The sequence below is a fragment of the Wolffia australiana genome, chromosome 13, assembly GCF_029677425.1.
Source record: "Wolffia australiana isolate 7733 chromosome 13, ASM2967742v1".
Classification (NCBI taxonomy): domain Eukaryota; kingdom Viridiplantae; phylum Streptophyta; class Magnoliopsida; order Alismatales; family Araceae; genus Wolffia; species Wolffia australiana.
The window spans coordinates 15,318,250-15,336,443 of NC_135847.1; the positions used below are offsets into that span (position 1 = coordinate 15,318,250).

Genomic DNA, 18,194 nt, shown 5'->3' on the forward strand with positions numbered 1-18,194 from the left:
TATCCATATATCAATATTGAAATCTATAACAAAAAATGTGTAACCAGATATCGATATCCATTTGCCAGATTTTTGTTTAAACTAGGAACAATTTTCCCAATTGAAAAAATAAGGAAAGTTGGAAACAATATAAACTATATCAAAGAAAATTTTATAGAAAAAATACCACGCTCTATGCATCATGTGCATAGTTAAGTTGACCAAGTGATATTGGACTTTGGTGTTAATGGATCCGAGCCCCTTTCGGACTGTACTGTGCTAACAATTAATGGATTTGAAGTTTAGCATACCTCTTACAATTTCAAAGCAGTCTAACTAAATGGAACATTGATTAAATTCATTAATAAATATTTGTTCTAATTATACATTTCAATGCTTCCAAGTTCAACGATATATTATTGAAACTATGTTTCTATTTATATGTCGGATACAAAAAAAACCGATACTTGACACCGATATCCGATAACATCAGCCAATCCCTGAGACAAAGAAATCAAACATATGACAATATCAAGATGGATAAAGGTATCAGATATCATTACTGTGACAACCGATATCCGATATCCGGACATCAGATTCCCAAATTTGATGGCCAGCTATGCATCCATCTCGATATTGTCATCTGATGACGGGCTTAGAACTAGACATTGTTGTTCTGTTCTGTTCATTTTAAACGAACAAAAAATTTACACAAAAGGACCGCACAGGGCATTGTTCTTTGTTCTGTTCTTTTCTTTTTTCAAAAACGAACAAAAGTCACACATTCGCACAAAACTAGAACAAAATTCGCACAAAGCGAACAAAAGAACCACAAATGGGTCTGTGCGATGTTCTGTTCGAATTGTTTTTTATTTTGTTCGAAAAATCGAACAGAATGAACAATTCACACAAATTCACACAAAACGAACAGAAGGACCACGTCTACTCAGGACAGGCAAACACTAGGGTGGAGGAAGACAGATATGGCAAAATAAAAAATAAAAAGAAATAAAGTCATAAAGAAAAAACAAAGCATCCTTTGAAATGTTCAAGTCAATGTTAAGAAACAAGCCTCTTCCTGTCACTTTTTTGCTCTGTTGCTGGGAAGGGAGAGCGATGGGGAGCTCGAGCGGGCTTCCTACGAAGGAATCGAACGTGCTGCAGGGGCACGAAGGGGCGGTGCTCGCTGTGCGCTTCAATGGAGACGGCAACTACTGCCTGAGCTGCGGCAAGGATCGCACGCTCCGCCTTTGGAATCCCCACCGGGGGATACACATCAAGACCTACAAATCCCACGGCCGCGAGGTCCGCGATGTACACGTAACCAGGTGCTCACAATCGCCAATTTCCTAACTCTGAATCTGACTTTAGGGTTTGTGGTCTGACGGCTGAAGTTGATTCGGCGTCTCTTTTTTGATTTCCCAGCGACAATGCTAAGCTCTGCTCCTGCGGCGGTGACCGGCAGATCTTTTACTGGGATGTCGCGACTGGACGCGTAATACGGAAATTCCGTGGGCATGACAGCGAGGTCTTCGTTTTCACCTTGTTTTACTCTCATCTAATATGATATAGTGGAATAAGTTGGCCTATCTCAACGTGTACATGCGTAAAATGCGATTTGATTTTATAAAACTGGGATAACAGTTACCCTATGGCGACGATTTATACCATTTTATGTGCTTAATTGTTTACGCATGAGAATCTTATCATGTTTTTCATTTTCCCTGAACATTTTTGAATCTCATCACATTCTTTTGATAATCCCCTTATAGGTTAGTTGGTTTCTATCTAATTCTCAGAACAGAATTTGGCGTGGTATATATATATAATATGTATCTTGGCATGGCTCTCCGGAAGTTTTGTTAGTTTTACACTGGTAATTTGCGTTGTTGAATAACAATAGACTATCTCGTTGCCTTCTGGACTATCTTTAATTGTAGGTAAATTACATCCTCCCATTTCAACTTTTCTGAACGCAACGACCTACTTAAAGTTTTTTGTGCTTTTTTGGGTTTTTGAAATATCATCAAAGAGTCCCAAATGTATCATTTTATCGGGTCATTGGTTCAACAGTGCATTCAGACTTGAAATAATTTGTGCCACGACAGGTAAATTCTGTGAAATTCAACGAGTACGGAGCAGTAGTGGTATCTGCAGGATATGATCGCTCAGTCCGTGCGTGGGACTGCAGATCTCAAAGTACTGAGCCAATCCAGGTGAACGACATAATTCATCATGATCATCATTAATATAATTATCATACTTTTCAAAAAAAATTAATATAATTATCATACTTTTCAAAAAAAAATTAATATAATTATCATCATCATTAATTTTCTTCAAAAAAGATCATCATCATTGATCCTCAAAAAGTTCTACATATCGAGATGTCTTCATGATGTTCTGCCTCTGCAGATTGTTGACACATTTTTGGACAGCGTGATGTCCATATGGCTGACAAAAACAGAGATCATCGCAGCAAGCGTCGATGGAACTGTGCGCACTTTTGATATTCGTGCTGGAAGGTATGCCAAGTTTTTATTATTATTAACTGTACAAGGGTGCATTAAGTTGGTTTGTTATGCGGATCATCTTGGATCAGGGAATTGGTTGATGACCTGGGTCATCCGGTCAATTGCATTTCAATGTCAAACGATGGCAACTGCGTTTTAGCCGGATGCTTGGATTCTACTTTGCGTCTTCTTGACCGGTAAATTTCTGTTGGGTTTTTTTTTGCTGTAAATATGATCTCTGCTAGTTGTGGGGAATCTGTTTCGATTAAAAAAATTGATCAATCAAACAATCCTGATCGTAATCGGACTTAATTCCATCTGGGACAAATCGTCCAGATCAAGATCGATTCCGGGTCATCTAATCCAACTGATTGGTCTTGCTCGATCTGTCAATTGACACATTAAGTGGGGTAGGCTGATGGGTCTAGTGGGGCCACGCTGTGAGGCAGGCCCAGTATTCCCATATTCACACTGAAATTTAGAACGCTGTACATAAAGATGATCTTGCATGTTTTGCTTTTTATTGATCGTTAATTACCAATGATCTTGCTCGATCAATGGATGATCCTACTCAGAGTGAAGCAATCCTACTCATCAACTGACGATCATGATGATCAATCAGTTTGACCGATCCATTAATTATGAACATTTCTAAAAAAAGTAATTAGTATCAATCTGCTCAGTTACAATAGATAAAAAAGTCGAGCGACCAAGATCAGATCGATGGGAAGATCCCATCCATCTGACATCTGATCGAAAATTAGATCTGATGACCCAACCCTTTTCTTTATTGTCCACTGACAGGACTACAGGGGAGCTTTTACAAGTCTACAAGGGGCACACTTGCAAGGTAAGCTTGTCAATTTTTTTGGGTGTACGCTCCTTTTTTTTCCGAAGTTTTGAATTTCTGATATTATAACATCTGGGTCGTGCTCATGTAGTCTTTCAAGATGGATTGCTGTCTCACCAACACGGATGCGCACGTAGCCGGCGGATCAGAAGATGGTTACATGTTCTTCTGGGATCTGGTGGATGCATCAATCGTAGCCAAGTTCCGAGCACATACATCCGTGGTAACTTACAATTGCGAAGATCTAGATGCTTAATATTTTACTAATCTCATCAATCATAACCAAGTTCTGAGCACATACATCCATGGTAACTTGCTATTGCAAAGATCTAGTTGCATAATATTTTACTAATCTCATATATCGTAGCTAAGTTCTGAGCACATACACTTGGTAACTTGCTATTTCGAAGATCTAGTTGCATAATATTCTACTAATCTCATCAACCGTAGCCGAGTTCTGTGGACATACTATAGTGAAGATCTAGTTGCATTATATCTTAGTTATCTCATCATAATCAATGTTTCGCTGAATTTTATTTTGAAAAATGAAACTTGGTAAACCTTATAATCCCGCTCACGTTCTGGTTTCTTTCAGATAGCACAAAATCTTTTCAACTTATTAAATTTGGTCCCTAGTTGAAATTTCTGTTTTCTTCCCTTTAAGGTGACCAGCGTGGCCTACCATCCAAAGGACAGCTGCATGCTGACATCCTCCGTGGATGGCAGCGTTCGTGTATGGAAGCCTTGAGGCCGCCTCTTGCGTTGACTAACCCTGTTCTAGGAGCCCATGTCACTGACCCATGCGTTGCGTTGACTTTCCAATTGGCTTTTGAATGCTGTGAAGCCCTTCTAAGATTTCTCATCCTTCTCCTAAGAATATCCAGCTGATTACTCCTCGTAGCCACCATCATCACCGTCCATTTCCAGGTCCGGCATTTCGTTATCACCATCGACGACTGCTTCCACATCCACCCCTACCGTCGACTCGATAGCAGCAAGCTGCTGATCGGCCCGGTCAACAAGCATTTCCGCAGAGCTTGTCTTCCTCATTGTCTCCAAATTCTTCTCATTCAAGAACGACGACAGCGGCTTGGTCACCTAAAAATTTCATCCAGTAAGAGCATGTCCACCTTTCTTTTCTCAATGACTAGCTTTAGAAAGAGAAGCAGAGGAACCTCGAAATAGCAGTCTCTCTCTTTGGCGCTGTTGATCAGGTTGCTCCAGTGCTCGTCCTGCATCAGCGTGGTTGCCGACCCCACCACCTGGTCAACTTCCAAGGTCAATCGACAAGAAAAAATTAATTGTATGTAATTTTATTTCAGGGAGAAGGGCCAGACCAGTACAGAAGACCTCGCCCTGGTGATGCCAACATTCATGCGCCGGAAGTCGGAGACGAACCCGATGCCCTTTCCAACATTGGACCGTACGCAGGAGAAGATGACCAGATCCTTCTCTCGGCCTTGGAAGCCATCGACGGTGTTGATGTCGACAAACTCCTGGGCCTGCTTCCCAAATTGAGCCTTGAACCGGTCCTGCAGAAGCCTGACTTGGTGCCGGTACGGCGATATGACAGCAAGCTGGGAGCTTGACCGGAGCTCTGGGTAGGCGTTGACCAGCCGGTGGTACAAGAGCAGGATGAAGTCAACCTCTTCCTCATTGACCCATGAGCCGCTCCCCGATGGCTGGGACTCGGTCCCGGACACATGTAAGAAGGAGAAGGGCCCGAAGCAGCGGTACACGTGCCAGGGCCGCTTTGTCTGCCTCTCCACTAGCTCCCCGTCTTCAAGCGAGCCATTGTAGAATTCCTTTGACGGAAAGCTTCTGATCTGTAAAAGTTTAAGGTACATTTGAGATCTATTTAAGAAACACAGGAGGTTTTCATTTTTTTAACCTCTGGGTGCATGCGGTACTGGGTCTTAAGCATCTGGACGGGATAGCCAGCCTCCTGGAATCTCTTAAACAAGCTTGTCCCGTAGCTGATTGGTTGTCGCAGAGACAAAAAGTCAACACGGCATGAACGATTGGATAGAATTTAGACAAGTTCTGACCCGAATTTCTCTGCTGCTGGTGAGATTACTGTGGCAGGCAGTTGTACAGGATCGCCGACCTAAAGAAAAATAAATATTATATTTCATGTCATTTTAAAGTATTTGAGAAATAAGATAATATAAGATGGCCCAGCGGCCACGCCTTATAGAAAGTCAAAGAACTCGTAAAAAGGAGAAAAATTCAATTCTATGTAAGATACTGAATATACCCAATTCGCATAATTAAGTAAGATACTAAGAACGGGGAAACCTAGTGTTATTATTTTTTATTTATTTCATTAATACAACCAGGGGCTCCTTAGCCCAGTTTCCCTTCTTTAAACAAGTTTGAGAAATGCAAAAAGGGGCGAACCGATTTCCTTATTTGGGTAAAAAGGAATACGATAATATAACCATTATCAGAAAAGCTTTTGTAATCGGTAACAATGACTGTTAGATGTGAAAACAGGAAAAAGAAACCAGATAACGTCAGCGAATAAGGTCCGATGCATGAATAGGAAGGATATGCAGACTTACGAGGAATACTTGTTTGCATCCATGGGCAAGAGGGACGAGTGTTGCGGGTTCAACCTGAAGTAAAATCAACGGTTATTTCAAAAACGAATCCAAATGAAAGAAAAAGAAATTGGTCTCACAATATAGTTAATTCTCCGTCTGATTTGAGGTGTAATTATTAAAACTTCTGAGAAAATGACTTCCATATTAATTCATGCATTGGTATTCATCGGATAGAAAGATATTTCAAAATCTCCCATTTTACAATTCAAGAGAAATAAGGTGAATCACTACTGAGCTTTGATGCTCACCGCCTGGGCAGCTTCATCGATGATTACAACATCAAACACGCGTTTCATCCGACCGAAAAGAGCTGAACCGCTGAAACTGAGAGTGGAGAAAACCTGAAAATAAAATAGAATTGGGAATTAAAAGAGAAAATAAATTGGACAATCTTACACAGAAACGAAAGAGATGAAGAAAAGATAAAGAAGAGTACAATTGCGGATTCATCAAGAATGGAGGCACGTATTTGATCACGGTCCATTGGCCCGGTGTTCCCACTTCTGCCCTCACCAGGCAAACTCCGGTTTACAGATGAAAGTTTCTGCTCAACCTTTAATGATCAAATTCGCTAGTCAGAGAAATAGGAAAAGCAGTTGATTAATATAAAACCACGAAAGACAATTTATCATAGCACTTACCAGATAATCCATGGAAACAGCCTGAACAGAATGATGAGGCTTCAAACCAATGCGCACAATTTTTGGGTTGTAAACGTGGTCATTTTCATCATGAATACCTGAACAAGATTAATTGATTGCACATCATATTTTGGGCAAGTAGATTAACAGCGAGAAAACATAAAACATAATGAACTGCAGTTTTTTTTTTTTTTTGAAGAAATGAACTGCAGTTTTATACAACTGTATATAAAAAATAAATAAAATTAAAAAATACTCATGAATGTGCATGTCGTGAAAACTGCTGACCTGTTCTTAGGAGCCTTAACACAATCTCATCAAGAGCAGAGTTGGAAGGAGCACAAACAAGAACATGGACACGATATTTCCGATTGGAACTCACCATTTCGGGTTTCTATGAAAAATATTGAAAAATCCTAGATTAAGAAATATTTAAGAAATGATCATGTGGATTTTAAAAATAATAAATTGACATACCAGATCATTTCCTGTCGTTGGAAAAAAACCATCATCGCCATCAAAAGGGAAAATCAAGTCTCTAGGATTTGCGCCACTCAACCAAGGTGATGCTCTTGTCCAATGATGCAATCTACACGCCAAAGTCAACAACGGCAATTTGTTGAGATTAACACAAACCAAAATATGATAAATCCTCTCTTAAGTGTAAAAGTGAAGCTTAAATGTGTTTAAAAACGAATATTTAGAGGAACTCAAAATTGGTCAAAGAAGCAAAGAAACTAAAATCAGTCAATACTTTTCCTGAAGAGGAATTTCATCCTTGCGCTTCAACAAAGTTAACCCGCCCCTGTAACAAAACAGTGAGCATTTAAAATCAAAGAGGAGGCAACCTGGAATTTTATACGAGTATACGCCTTTCAAAGAGAACAAGCTACCTAGATTGAATTCTTGCAGGAGCTGAATGAAGAACAGAACTCAGTAACCCAAGAATAGTCTGTGTTTTCCCAGTTCCTGGCGGGCCCTATATCAAGTGTCCAACAAGAAAAAATAAGAGCCAACTAAACTCGTCAACAAAGCTCATAAATATTCCCTTTCTGCTCGATAATTACGCAAGAAGCAATTAAAGAACCAAAAATACCAAATTAACTAGATGGTCGCTCGACAGTAGCATGCATAGCAATTGCAGTAAAAGCATTTAAAGTTCTTGATAACTTATAATACAGAAAATCGTGAAAATATTCATCTAAATAGTCCAATGCCCGGCCAATGAACACATAATTCACTTTGGTGAAAGAGAAAATCATAGATCAGCCGAACCTGTATTAAGACGAAAGGTTTACGCGAAAGACCGGCCTGCAATTTGTCACAGTGTTGGCTTAAGGAAGGCATATTTATCACTTAATATTAAACAAAAATATTGAACACAAAGGACCAATAAAGTTTTCTGAATCTAACGGGCTAACTTACGCGAACAGCTTCCATTTGGGATTCATTATGTTTGCTCTCCAGAAACTCCATGAGTGGCCTGGGAACAGTCCAGGCCTGCTCTTGCCGCCGACTGACTTCTATAGACTTATCAGTCGCTGATAAAATCAAATCTTTGAAGGGAAGATAGCTGATGGAGCGTAGGGCAATGTATTCTCGCATTATGGTGGATAGACTACAAATCTGAAATCACAATTCAAAGAAAATCGGAAAAAGAATCCTGAAAATGGGAGAAAAACTTTAAATAAGCTCATATTTCATGTGCATTCAGAGGCTTCGTGAAAAAAAAATGTGTGAAGCAGTGATGACATCAAATTATAACATTTCAATTATGGCATCAAATGGTTGAGAAGCCAAAGATAAAAGAGTCAAAAAAATCAGGTGAAATATTTTAACAGACTTTGATCTTGCTTTTAATGAAAAAGTAGGGGGGGTAAACGAGCTAGAGGGAGCTTCACGGAAGATAAAGAACTTACTTTCAGAATCCATAGAAAAGTTTCTTTAGTTCGAATAAAAGGAAGGATCTTCAATAGCCTGGGACTAGATTTGAGATCGAAATTATCAACTTGCTTAACTTCCCCAGACAGAAACATTCGCAGCATCATAGTTTCCCTAGCACCTCGGTGTTCCACCATCGCAAAGGCATAAGCATTCGGCGTTGACCCTGCCTCAAACTGCATAAAATTATGATACATATTTGTTTGCCAGAAAAGCATTTGAATGTTTCCACACGAAACTTCCAATGTTCGAAAGAATTAACCACCTTTTCCGTCGAAATGATCAAGAGATCGTTCTCTGAGACCTCTTCTCGAAATTCATCGAGGACGGCCACAGAAACCATGTGAAAATCATTGACCTCCTCGCAGGAAACAATAGCACCTTTCTGCCAATCCGTCACTGCAACTCATAGATTTCTAGTGAGCCATGATCAGGGAATATCCATGGAAAAAACGCGAACATAAACCGTCACCTTCCTCGTCTTTCACTTGGACGATCTGGGCTTTCACCTCTTCAAACAGAAGGGGTTCAAAAATCGTCAAGTACTCGGAAACATCAGCGTAAGTCTTCTTAACTCTCTTCAATGCTGAAGCCGAAACCTTCCGCGAATTCTGAATTGGAGTTAGAAACTAACGATTAGAAAAACCCATCAAATATTACGGAGAAAAGATGGGATTGTGCGGACAGTGGACTCTCGGAGGAGACGAAGGTAGTCCCAGCCAAGAACAATCTTGTGGAACCGGGACATGACGGCATCGGACGGCGCAGAAGCGGCCTTGCCGACGGCCATCGCGCTGATCTTCAACAATGCCTGCAGGAGAAGGGATCGAAGCTCGAGCTCCTGGCTATGTCTTCATCGGAGCGACTGGTTTCAAATAGCGGGAATGGAGGCTACACCGCGCAGTAAACTATATACAATAAAAAGCTATCATTTACAGTATGCATATGTGACAACATTAGGGTGGAAATCATCCATTTATAAAGTTTTCCATTGGTCATATAGTGCAGGATGTCCTATGGCAGAGACTACATCAATGTATAGTTCGTTTTCATCTAATCAATCGTTTGGGGCAAACCAGATTTACTAAACCCTAACGAAAATTTTGACATTTTGAAGTTCTAATATGAAATAATGAATAAGGCAGCCTCCTGGGCTCATTTCGCCGGTGTCATATTGCACTCAATTACGTTAACAGATTCTTTCAAAATTCTTGGAGCCAAAATTCTGCATCGACAAGAGATCGATTTGAGATTAGAGGATTAAGTGAAACATAAACAAAAGGATACAAATCATGAAGTATGGAACCAAGTGACAATAATATCTTGCTCATCTGTATTGAGTTTTATATGCCGTTCTCATATGATAAGCATGATAATCGGGCTGCAATGATATCCAAAAACTTCTCCCTAAGTAACATAGACATATAAGTCACATGTTAGGAAGATACCTCTATGTATGAAAAATGGCATAAATGCACTTTTCAAACTTTTGTTCATTAATTTCATGAATAGGCATTCAGTTTTTGGGCAGATTTTTTTTGCAAAAACTATTAAGGATTGAATCTAATTTCCTATTTTTTAGAATTTTGTAACACTTTAATGTGATTTTTAGCAGTAAAATATTGGTATTTACTTGATTTTAAGTATATTTGAGTGTTTGTACTCATTAGGCTTACAATCTGCAGGTGTGTGATGAACCCAAAATGTGGCATGCAATTTTACACATTTGAAGGCCATTTTGGGATCATTTTGTTGATATTATCTCCACTTTATATGGCTCTTCATTTCATGTATAAAATAGGACATTTTGTAAAACAACACTTTTTAAGGTAATCTCTACTTAAAATATGCCAAAAATAGTATTACTTTAATGAGTTTAATCCTTCTCTTTAGTATGTTAGTTTCAGGAATGAAGTAAAATTGTTAATAAAGAAGAAGAATAAGAATAAGAACAAATGAAAAGTGGTTTTATGAAGCATTAGAAGAAACTTCACCATGGGCGCATCAGCTACTCAAGCCACCCACAAGCAGGGAAAGCACATGGTGCTCAAGCCAGCCGCACCGAAAGTTGACGACCAAGTAGCAGTGCCTTGCAGGAATGCACAAATACAAACGAAGTTCGACTAAGTCCAACAAGGAGCCCATAGAGACCCAAGTGCAGAGGTAGCCAGCGCACACGTTTAAGGGAGATGTCATTTTATTGTATTTATCCTAGTCTTCTCAGGTTTATATAGCTCTTATTTTTTTGACATATTTTGATATGGTATTAAATATGATTGTTTATTTCAGCTCCTCACCAGGCCACGCCAACAAGTGATGAGATGGATCAGGGGCTGTGATCTTAAAGCAAATAAAAAGAAACCTTGACCGCTCTTAGAGCCAACCAGGCCCGAAGCCCACGTCGAATCATGCTTCTATAAGTACTCTGATATAATCTTGGCCATCCAATCTTCTTAAAGGAAGATCGGACTATGAGATTTATTATTTTTAATTATTTTCAATTTCTTTATTCCAGGCCTTTGATTGGGCACAATGGCTGATGACAGCGCAGGACCCCTCGGTGGACGAATTATGCGGGCAAATGTTGATGGGCAGGCTGTCGAGGATGCTGATGTGGCTGGGACTACACTAAACTTCAAGGGATCCATGGCTGCAATTTGATCACAGCCATTGAATGCCATATGAAGGAGATCAAATGGATTGGGGCAATTCTATCTATCTCTACCCTGCACGTCGAGACTGACACCGTTGGTTGGACGGTAGTATTTGGCTGGTAAGGGACTGCTAAGGGCGGTCTGATGGTCTGGGAGGACCTCAAAGGCTGTCCAGTACATCAAAGACCATGGGAGGTTCTTCCTTAACCATTAATTCAGCATCTCCTGATTAGGAAATAAAGAGTTGGTGGGAGACCCTTCTTGTAGAGGTGTAAGCCAGGGAACTGCCATGACCCCTCCCCAACAGCTCCAAGGGTCAGGACAGCACCAAAGGAGGTCTGGAACACCCAGGATATGCACCAACATGGAGGAAGACGAACATGGATGCATACCAAGGTTAGGGGCCAACGATCAGTGCTTCTATCCATGCTCGTCTGAATCATGTCAATCCAGGTTCATTTCTGAGACAAAGTCAATAGATTACTAGTTCATATTCATAATTGGTTTCATACAGTTGGTTCAAGTTGTATGTTTACATTGGTATCAGCATGATTTGATTGTGCGACCTCTTTTAGGCATTCCATGAAATATGTTCTGTGCATTGGGCATTCTACACAATTTTCACTATTTTTTCCCTGAATTTTACCTCATAAAATGTAATATATATATATATGTGTGTGTGAAGATATAGATATATATATATGTATATTTCAACTGTATATTAAATATAATACCCATATAAATCATATTATACAATTATAATCAACCTATTTAATCATATGATATTATAAATATTCACTCTTAATTACTCTTATTAGTTCCTTTATCTTCTCTTAACCTCTCTCTTTATGTGTGTTTATCTAGTTCATTAAACGAGTTTAAATAGCCTCTCTATCTAGCTACTTAATTATCTTATAAATTAGATAATCCTTATTCTCTCACCTAGCTCTCTCAATCTTAAACTCTTATGACATATATAAGTATTTCTCTATTTCATTAATCTATATCTTCACATACAATCCCTTCTTTCTGCTTTAATAAGTATTACTTCCTTCTTCTTCTTTCTTCTTTGTCTTACCTCTTATTAAAGTAAAATGTCATTCATTATCAAACTAAATCTAAACTAAAATATCTACTTTTATCTTGTATACAACTTACTATTAAGTAAATAAATAATCTTCTTTTCTACTATAAAGAATAGTATATTATTATTCCATCTATCTCACTAATCTTCTACACTTCTTCCAGTACCTACATTAACATCACACTGAGTTCTAATACCATTAATTCATTTCAAATATCATACTTCTTTGTTATCTCTAATATCTATAAAAATATATAAATATTATATTATATTATCTCTCTCTTTCTCCAGTTCTCTCGCACACCATTTAGTATTCATTATTATTTTGTATTAGTTTTAATTCTCTCTAAATATAAATCAACAATTAAGTTCACCTCAAAAGGCTAGTGCCTGTGGAGACAACCTCTCCTACTGTACATTTAAGTGAGTTTTCTATAATTAAATATTTAGGCAAATTAAAACTACAACATCAAGAAAATTATCATCGTAATTTGCCTATATTCAGCGTGATATAAAATTAGTCTACTAATGGACTGGACAGTCCTATAGGATAACCATTTATCTATGGACTAGATTGATTATAACCCTAGATTCCTCACAATGCCACCTAGCAAGCCTTAACCATGGGGAAGTCCTAATTTTCTTCCATTTATTTATTGGAAAACACCAAAAACCATGTTTTGGTATTTTTGATTTTTAATGGTGGTTCAACATTATTTATATAAAAATATGACAGAATTGTCACTAATCACTGGAAAGTAATGAATTAAATCTAATTTTTAATTAGCTTTTCATAAACATCATTTGTCGAGGGAATTTAGGAATTTATGAATGTTGAGACAGGGAACAAGGAAACCCTGAATTGATTGAAGAAAGGAGGAGAAGCAGGAGAGGGATATAGAATAGGTGAGATATTGGAGGTAGTGGAGGAAGAGTAAGTTTGTGGGTTGAATAAGTCCTTGATGGACCTTGTGGCCTTACTTGAACAATGAAGAATATGTATTTGATCATATTTCATCAACATCCCACGCGACTCATATTAATTGGACTAACGACCCATCGGCACCATCAGCACAATGACGTTTATTATGCAAAATCATCCATCTAAGGAAGAAAAATTTATAGATAACCATGTAGACCATGCAGCACTATCAAAGGAAGCAACAATTATAGATAACCATGAGACCAATGAGGTTGAATGCTAGGAAGTTTATTGAGCCAACTTTATCCGCCTGAAAAACATGATAGGCCACCTACATGAAGCCTTGAAGGCATCCCAAATGGATTACCAGACAGTTTGATGCATAGGGTATCACGGTACAGAACATCATGTGCAATCTAATGGAACACCACCATGTGTCTCGTGGTACAACAGCCAGTCTAATAGTCATGTTGTGGCCCATTAAGTGTGCATTGGTCAACAAGAATCCCTTAAAATTTAAATAAAATCCAAAAAAACTATAACAATGTGAATTATATGTGAACTCATCTTTATGTATTTCCTCATGCTGGAAGGGCATCTATGCTTTAAGAAGAGTATATAAAACTCTATAAAAGGAACAGGTAGACTCTAAAACCCTCATCTCAAAATTATGTTCTTCCTAATCTCTTTAGGCTAGCCCCCTGATGGAAAACCAATAACACATACACACCTAGTTCAAAAGTCATTAATACAATCATATTTACTTATGAAGTCCAAATATTATTACTTATGTAATGATTATAATGAAGTCCAAATATTTTTTCAATGATGCATGTATTATTTTGATTTGATATTATGGTGATTACTTTTGTTAATAACTTGTCCTAAACATTCATACTTTCAGGAATTCTTAGAAGGACATAAAAATGATTTATTTCATACCCATTTGAATGGAGATACTAAAGATAGATAATGGTCAATTTAGGAAAATAGTTCCTTGAATTAATCATTAATCAATCCCTAATTATTTTAAATCTAATGTCAACCATCTTGATTCATTTCAGTATTTTGTAATTGGTCCATACGAATGATATATATGTGAAGAGAATTGATATCTTACACATTTGTATGGAGACACTAGGATATAATGGGTGATGTTTAATGAAAGAGTCCACTGATTTGACCATGACATGAATCCTTGGATGATTTTAAATATAATGTAAACCAGGTCAATTCATGTCATAACTGTGTAAGTGGTCCAAAGACCTAGTACACCGAAGACATCTATAGATAGACATTCATTTTAACAATAACATACAATTCCTAAACATGAGCTTTCAAATTGTCTCAGAAAAATGTAATTTGAAGTAGTTCAGGATGATAGAATCATCAATATGAGATATCCACCCTTGGTCGAAGAGGAGACAAACTTTAAGAACTTTATCTAATGAGACCCTCGTCTAAGGTAGCATAAAGATCACAAAACTAGCTTTTTTTATTATCTCCCAATGCATGAATCCTAAATATGGTGACTGATTAGGGTTTGGATTGTTTCCCATGTCCGGAATCATTCTAGGAGTTTTTCCAGATAATGAGATTTATTTAAGATGTAATTTAGAAAAAAAAATTCCATCAAATAGTTTATTAAACGTTCTAAAAACTTTTAGACCACACTGAGAAGCTTTGCACCTCATGTGTTAAAGAATCAACCTATACATTTGGTTAAATCTATCCACCATTAATTGATATATATGTTGGATATAGTTAATTGATCAGGTTCATGAATAAAAATATATTTAAATAGTAGATTTTTTTATTAGACTTTTACATGGGGCATAGAGGTTTGCATTCATAACTTTCATTCAAAATAATGGGATATAATTAAAAACTGTAAGGATATAATTATATTGAGGACCTAAAGTCCTACGGTAGAGGCACCCATGTGAGTTTCTCCTTTGGTGTCCCCCTTCACCTCCCTTCTCGTGGAGCACTCTTCCCATTCAGTGTGATTCTATATGTGAGAGTATCCTTATGGATCACTGCAGGCATTGGTAAGTGTGGATATGTTTAGTAGTCAACCATATAGACAACATATGATGGAAAATTATTAGATTAGTGTATTTTACTCTACTCAAGATGATTGGATATTTTAACTGCTTTGGAATTTTTAGAAAGGTCCCACTTTATTCACCACACAAGTATCAATTAGGAAATAAAGTGTCACTGAATCCACCAATCACATACCACCCTTGACCCTCAAAGATTGATTTTCTACTTTGCATCTTCAACTTTTGCTTCCAAGGCCTTTGAACCTCTAGAGCATTGTCATCTTAGTCAAGGATACTCTATCCACTCATACATATGTTAGAGATATAGTATCCTTCCTGATATCTAGTATCAAATGGATTTTTGATATATGTCCTCTTGTGTTATGGTGTCTTGATTGATTGAAAAAAAACACTTTGTACGCAATGAAATTTGTGATCAATTACAAATCGATTTCTAAAACATAATACATCACATGTACCTTGTGGGGAACTTGTTCCACCCTTGATTTGCTCCCTTGGAGATAACTCAGAAAGCAAGAAAGGGGGCCCACCCAGCTATGGTTGACCCTAGATGCCTAAAAAGGGTATCCTTCCCCTATTTATAACATTGCTTAAGATTTTTCATAGAAAAACATGTTAAGTAAAATATATCCACCAATGCTCCTACGATCTCATGCATGTGACCCTCTAGGCTCATGTATCACTCTAATAAATAACTTTAGTGGCCCAGTTACAATTATTAGCCAACCTTATTAATTAACTACATCAACCTAATGATTAATTTAAGTGAAATTGATAAGTCAACTTAGTGACTTCAACTCCAAATTAGAACTCTAACTTTAGTGGATTCAACTCTACACCAGAACTCTCAACTTAGACGGATATCCAAAATCAGAGGTTCTAAAAAACCTAACCTGGCCTTCCCTATTTGTAACATGAGCGTGCACGGAACACATTACCAAGACTAATGGTTAATCTGTACGGGAGATGGCAGAACATTGAACATTAGGTAGACATGGTTGTTCGATTCCTTTTGTGCGAATTGTTCATTCTGTTCGGTTCTCCGAACAGAAAAATATCGAATTCGAACAGATCATTGCACAAACCCGTGTGGCGGTTCTATTGTTTGCTTTGTGCGAATTTTGTTCTAATTTTTTTCGAATGTGCAAATCTTGTTCGTTTTTGTACAAAAAAAAACATAACAAAGAACAAGGCCTGTGCGATTCTTTTGTGCAATTTTTTTGTTTAGAAGAATAGAACAAAACAACCATGTCTAACATTGGGTGTGATTGTTCAGGTCCATCTGAACGTCCAAGGCGAGGTCATCATCATCATCATCGTCATCGTCGTCGTCGCCCAGGGAGGGGACTTGGGCGAGCAAGGAGACGACCTCGGCCATGGAGGGGCGGGCCTTGGCGGAGTCGGAGGTGCAGCGGAGGGCCACGTCGAGGACCGCCTCGAGCTGCGCCTCCCCGCGGGCGGTCGCGGGCGGGCCAGAGCCCATGGCCGGGTCCAGCAGCGCCCTCCCCTCGCCTCTCTGGACCTTCCGCCTGGCCCAGCCCACCAGGGCCACCTCCTCCACGCCCACCACGACGGGCCAGCTCGGCCGCCGGCCCGCCGCCAGCTCGAACACCAGAACCCCGAAGCTGTACACGTCCGCCATCACGGTCGCGGCCACCACGCCGGACCCGTACTCGGGCGGCATGTAGCCGGCCGTGCCGGCCACCTGGGTCGAGATCTGGAGCTTCTCCGGCTCGGCCCAGCGAGCCAGCCCGAAGTCCGTGATTCGAGCCCGGAAGTCCTCGTCCAGGAGAACGTTCCCGGCCTTGATATCGCGGTGGATGATGGGCGGCCGGCAGCCGTGCAGGAACGCGAGCCCGGCGGCGACCCCGCCGGCGATTCTCAGCCGGGCCGGCCAGGTCAGGGGCGGCCGGTCCGGGCCCGGCTCGTGGAGCCACTGGTCCAGGCTCCCCCGCTCGGCGAGCTCGTAGATGAGGACCCGGTCCGGGCCCGCGGCGCAGTAGCCCAGGATGCGAGCCAGGTTCGGGTGCCGGACCCGACCCAGGGTCTCCACCTCGGCCCTGAACTCGCGGAGCCCATGGAAGGCGTCGGGGGAGAGCTTCTTGACCGCGACGGCGCGCCCGTCGGGCATCTCGGCTCGGTAGACGAACCCGAACCCGCCGTCGCCCACGATCCGGTCCGCCGAGAAGTTGCCGGTCGCCGCCGCCACCACCGCCATGGACACGCGCGCCAGCGACGGCTCGAAGAACCCGACCGTCTCCTCCGCCGGCGGCGCCGCCGGCGCCGAGTCGACTCGCCGCCAGCCCTTGGCGGCGCGCCGCCAGAGGATCGCCCCCCCGAAGAGGATCCCCACCAGAAGAAAGCTACCGCAGGCGGCGACCAACGCCTGAATTCCCGGCTCCATCTCTCCGATCCAGACGCAACCCCCTCCCCCCCCGGATTTTGACTAATACGGTAGTGGGCCGGGCCCAATCGGCCCACTAGCTCAAACAAGGGCAGAAAGTCAACGGAAGGTAGGTTCTGAGGGTTGGGGGAATAGTGCTGGGACACGGACCGACGGTTTTTTCGTCCCAGGACGAACAATCGTCCTGTCCGCAAGGTTGGACGAAAACCAGGATGGAAATTAGTCCATTGCCAAATGAATGGGATAGTTTTCGTCCACTCATACAAAAAGATCGTCCTGTCCCTGCACTGATTCCAGACAAAAAACTGTCCCCTCTGCATCCCTGCACCGATTCCGGACAAAAAACTGTCCCCTCTGCATCCCTGCACTGATTCCGGACGTCGGACCTGATGATCTTCATCCCGTCCTATCCATTGTCCACGTCCAGGACGATCCGGAACTATAATTGGGGGGGAGTCTTCTCTGTCATTGCCTGTGGGAAGGCTACTGAAAGGATAACGATGACAGAGTCTCTGATTAGGATGTGATGGA

The 18,194-nt window shown here is 40.4% G+C and overlaps 3 protein-coding genes across 4 annotated transcripts; 1 reads left to right on the forward strand and 2 right to left on the reverse strand.

Moving 5' to 3' along the window:
- The first annotated feature begins 1,043 nt into the window (after window positions 1-1,043).
- LOC144710966 (Transducin/WD40 repeat-like superfamily protein) lies at window positions 1,044-5,232 on the forward strand. 2 transcript variants are annotated; one of them, XM_078584834.1, is made up of 9 exons: window positions 1,044-1,307; window positions 1,405-1,507; window positions 2,088-2,195; window positions 2,395-2,504; window positions 2,582-2,689; window positions 3,297-3,342; window positions 3,434-3,565; window positions 4,007-4,556; window positions 4,665-5,232. In XM_078584834.1, exons 1-8 carry the CDS (start codon window positions 1,096-1,098, stop codon window positions 4,088-4,090), a joined length of 903 nt encoding a protein of 300 aa, XP_078440960.1. In that variant the 5' UTR covers window positions 1,044-1,095; the 3' UTR covers window positions 4,091-4,556; window positions 4,665-5,232. The 2 variants fall into 2 exon arrangements, with proteins under 2 accessions (XP_078440960.1, XP_078440959.1); XM_078584833.1 differs by having other exon boundaries at window positions 4,007-4,456.
- MAA3 (P-loop containing nucleoside triphosphate hydrolases superfamily protein) lies at window positions 3,864-9,490 on the reverse strand. The gene is made up of 19 exons (XM_078584832.1): window positions 9,216-9,490; window positions 9,003-9,141; window positions 8,796-8,929; window positions 8,509-8,706; window positions 8,015-8,215; window positions 7,865-7,900; window positions 7,483-7,568; window positions 7,344-7,394; window positions 7,067-7,178; window positions 6,878-6,983; window positions 6,590-6,687; window positions 6,385-6,501; window positions 6,197-6,289; window positions 5,907-5,960; window positions 5,391-5,449; window positions 5,234-5,318; window positions 4,680-5,168; window positions 4,518-4,604; window positions 3,864-4,440 (listed from the first exon to the last, which is right to left on the reverse strand). The coding sequence occupies exons 1-19, from the start codon at window positions 9,318-9,320 to the stop codon at window positions 4,231-4,233; spliced, it is 2,460 nt and encodes an 819-aa protein (XP_078440958.1). The 5' UTR covers window positions 9,321-9,490; the 3' UTR covers window positions 3,864-4,230.
- Window positions 9,491-16,437: 6,947 nt separating this feature from the next.
- On the reverse strand, window positions 16,438-17,678 carry LOC144711356 (leucine-rich repeat receptor protein kinase MSP1-like). The gene has a single exon (XM_078585337.1). It carries the CDS (start codon window positions 17,661-17,663, stop codon window positions 16,512-16,514), a length of 1,152 nt encoding a protein of 383 aa, XP_078441463.1. The 5' UTR covers window positions 17,664-17,678; the 3' UTR covers window positions 16,438-16,511.
- Between the last annotated feature and the right edge of the window lie 516 nt (window positions 17,679-18,194).

Excerpts from the sequence above, each read along its gene's own strand:
- LOC144710966 (XM_078584834.1), top strand. The coding sequence starts at position 1,096 with ATGGGGAGCTCGAGCGGGCTTCCTACGAAGGAATCGAACGTGCTGCAG. Across the intron at positions 1,508-2,087 it reads TCCGTGGGCATGACAGCGAG|GTAAATTCTGTGAAATTCAA; the intron begins GTCTTCGTTTTC and ends GTGCCACGACAG. Across the intron at positions 2,690-3,296 it reads ACTTTGCGTCTTCTTGACCG|GACTACAGGGGAGCTTTTAC; the intron begins GTAAATTTCTGT and ends GTCCACTGACAG.
- MAA3 (XM_078584832.1), bottom strand. The coding sequence starts at position 9,320 with ATGGCCGTCGGCAAGGCCGCTTCTGCGCCGTCCGATGCCGTCATGTCC. Across the intron at positions 5,961-6,196 it reads TCGATGAAGCTGCCCAGGCG|GTTGAACCCGCAACACTCGT; the intron begins GTGAGCATCAAA and ends ATTTTACTTCAG. Across the intron at positions 5,319-5,390 it reads CCAGCAGCAGAGAAATTCGG|CTACGGGACAAGCTTGTTTA; the intron begins GTCAGAACTTGT and ends ACAACCAATCAG.
- LOC144711356 (XM_078585337.1), bottom strand. The coding sequence starts at position 17,663 with ATGGAGCCGGGAATTCAGGCGTTGGTCGCCGCCTGCGGTAGCTTTCTT.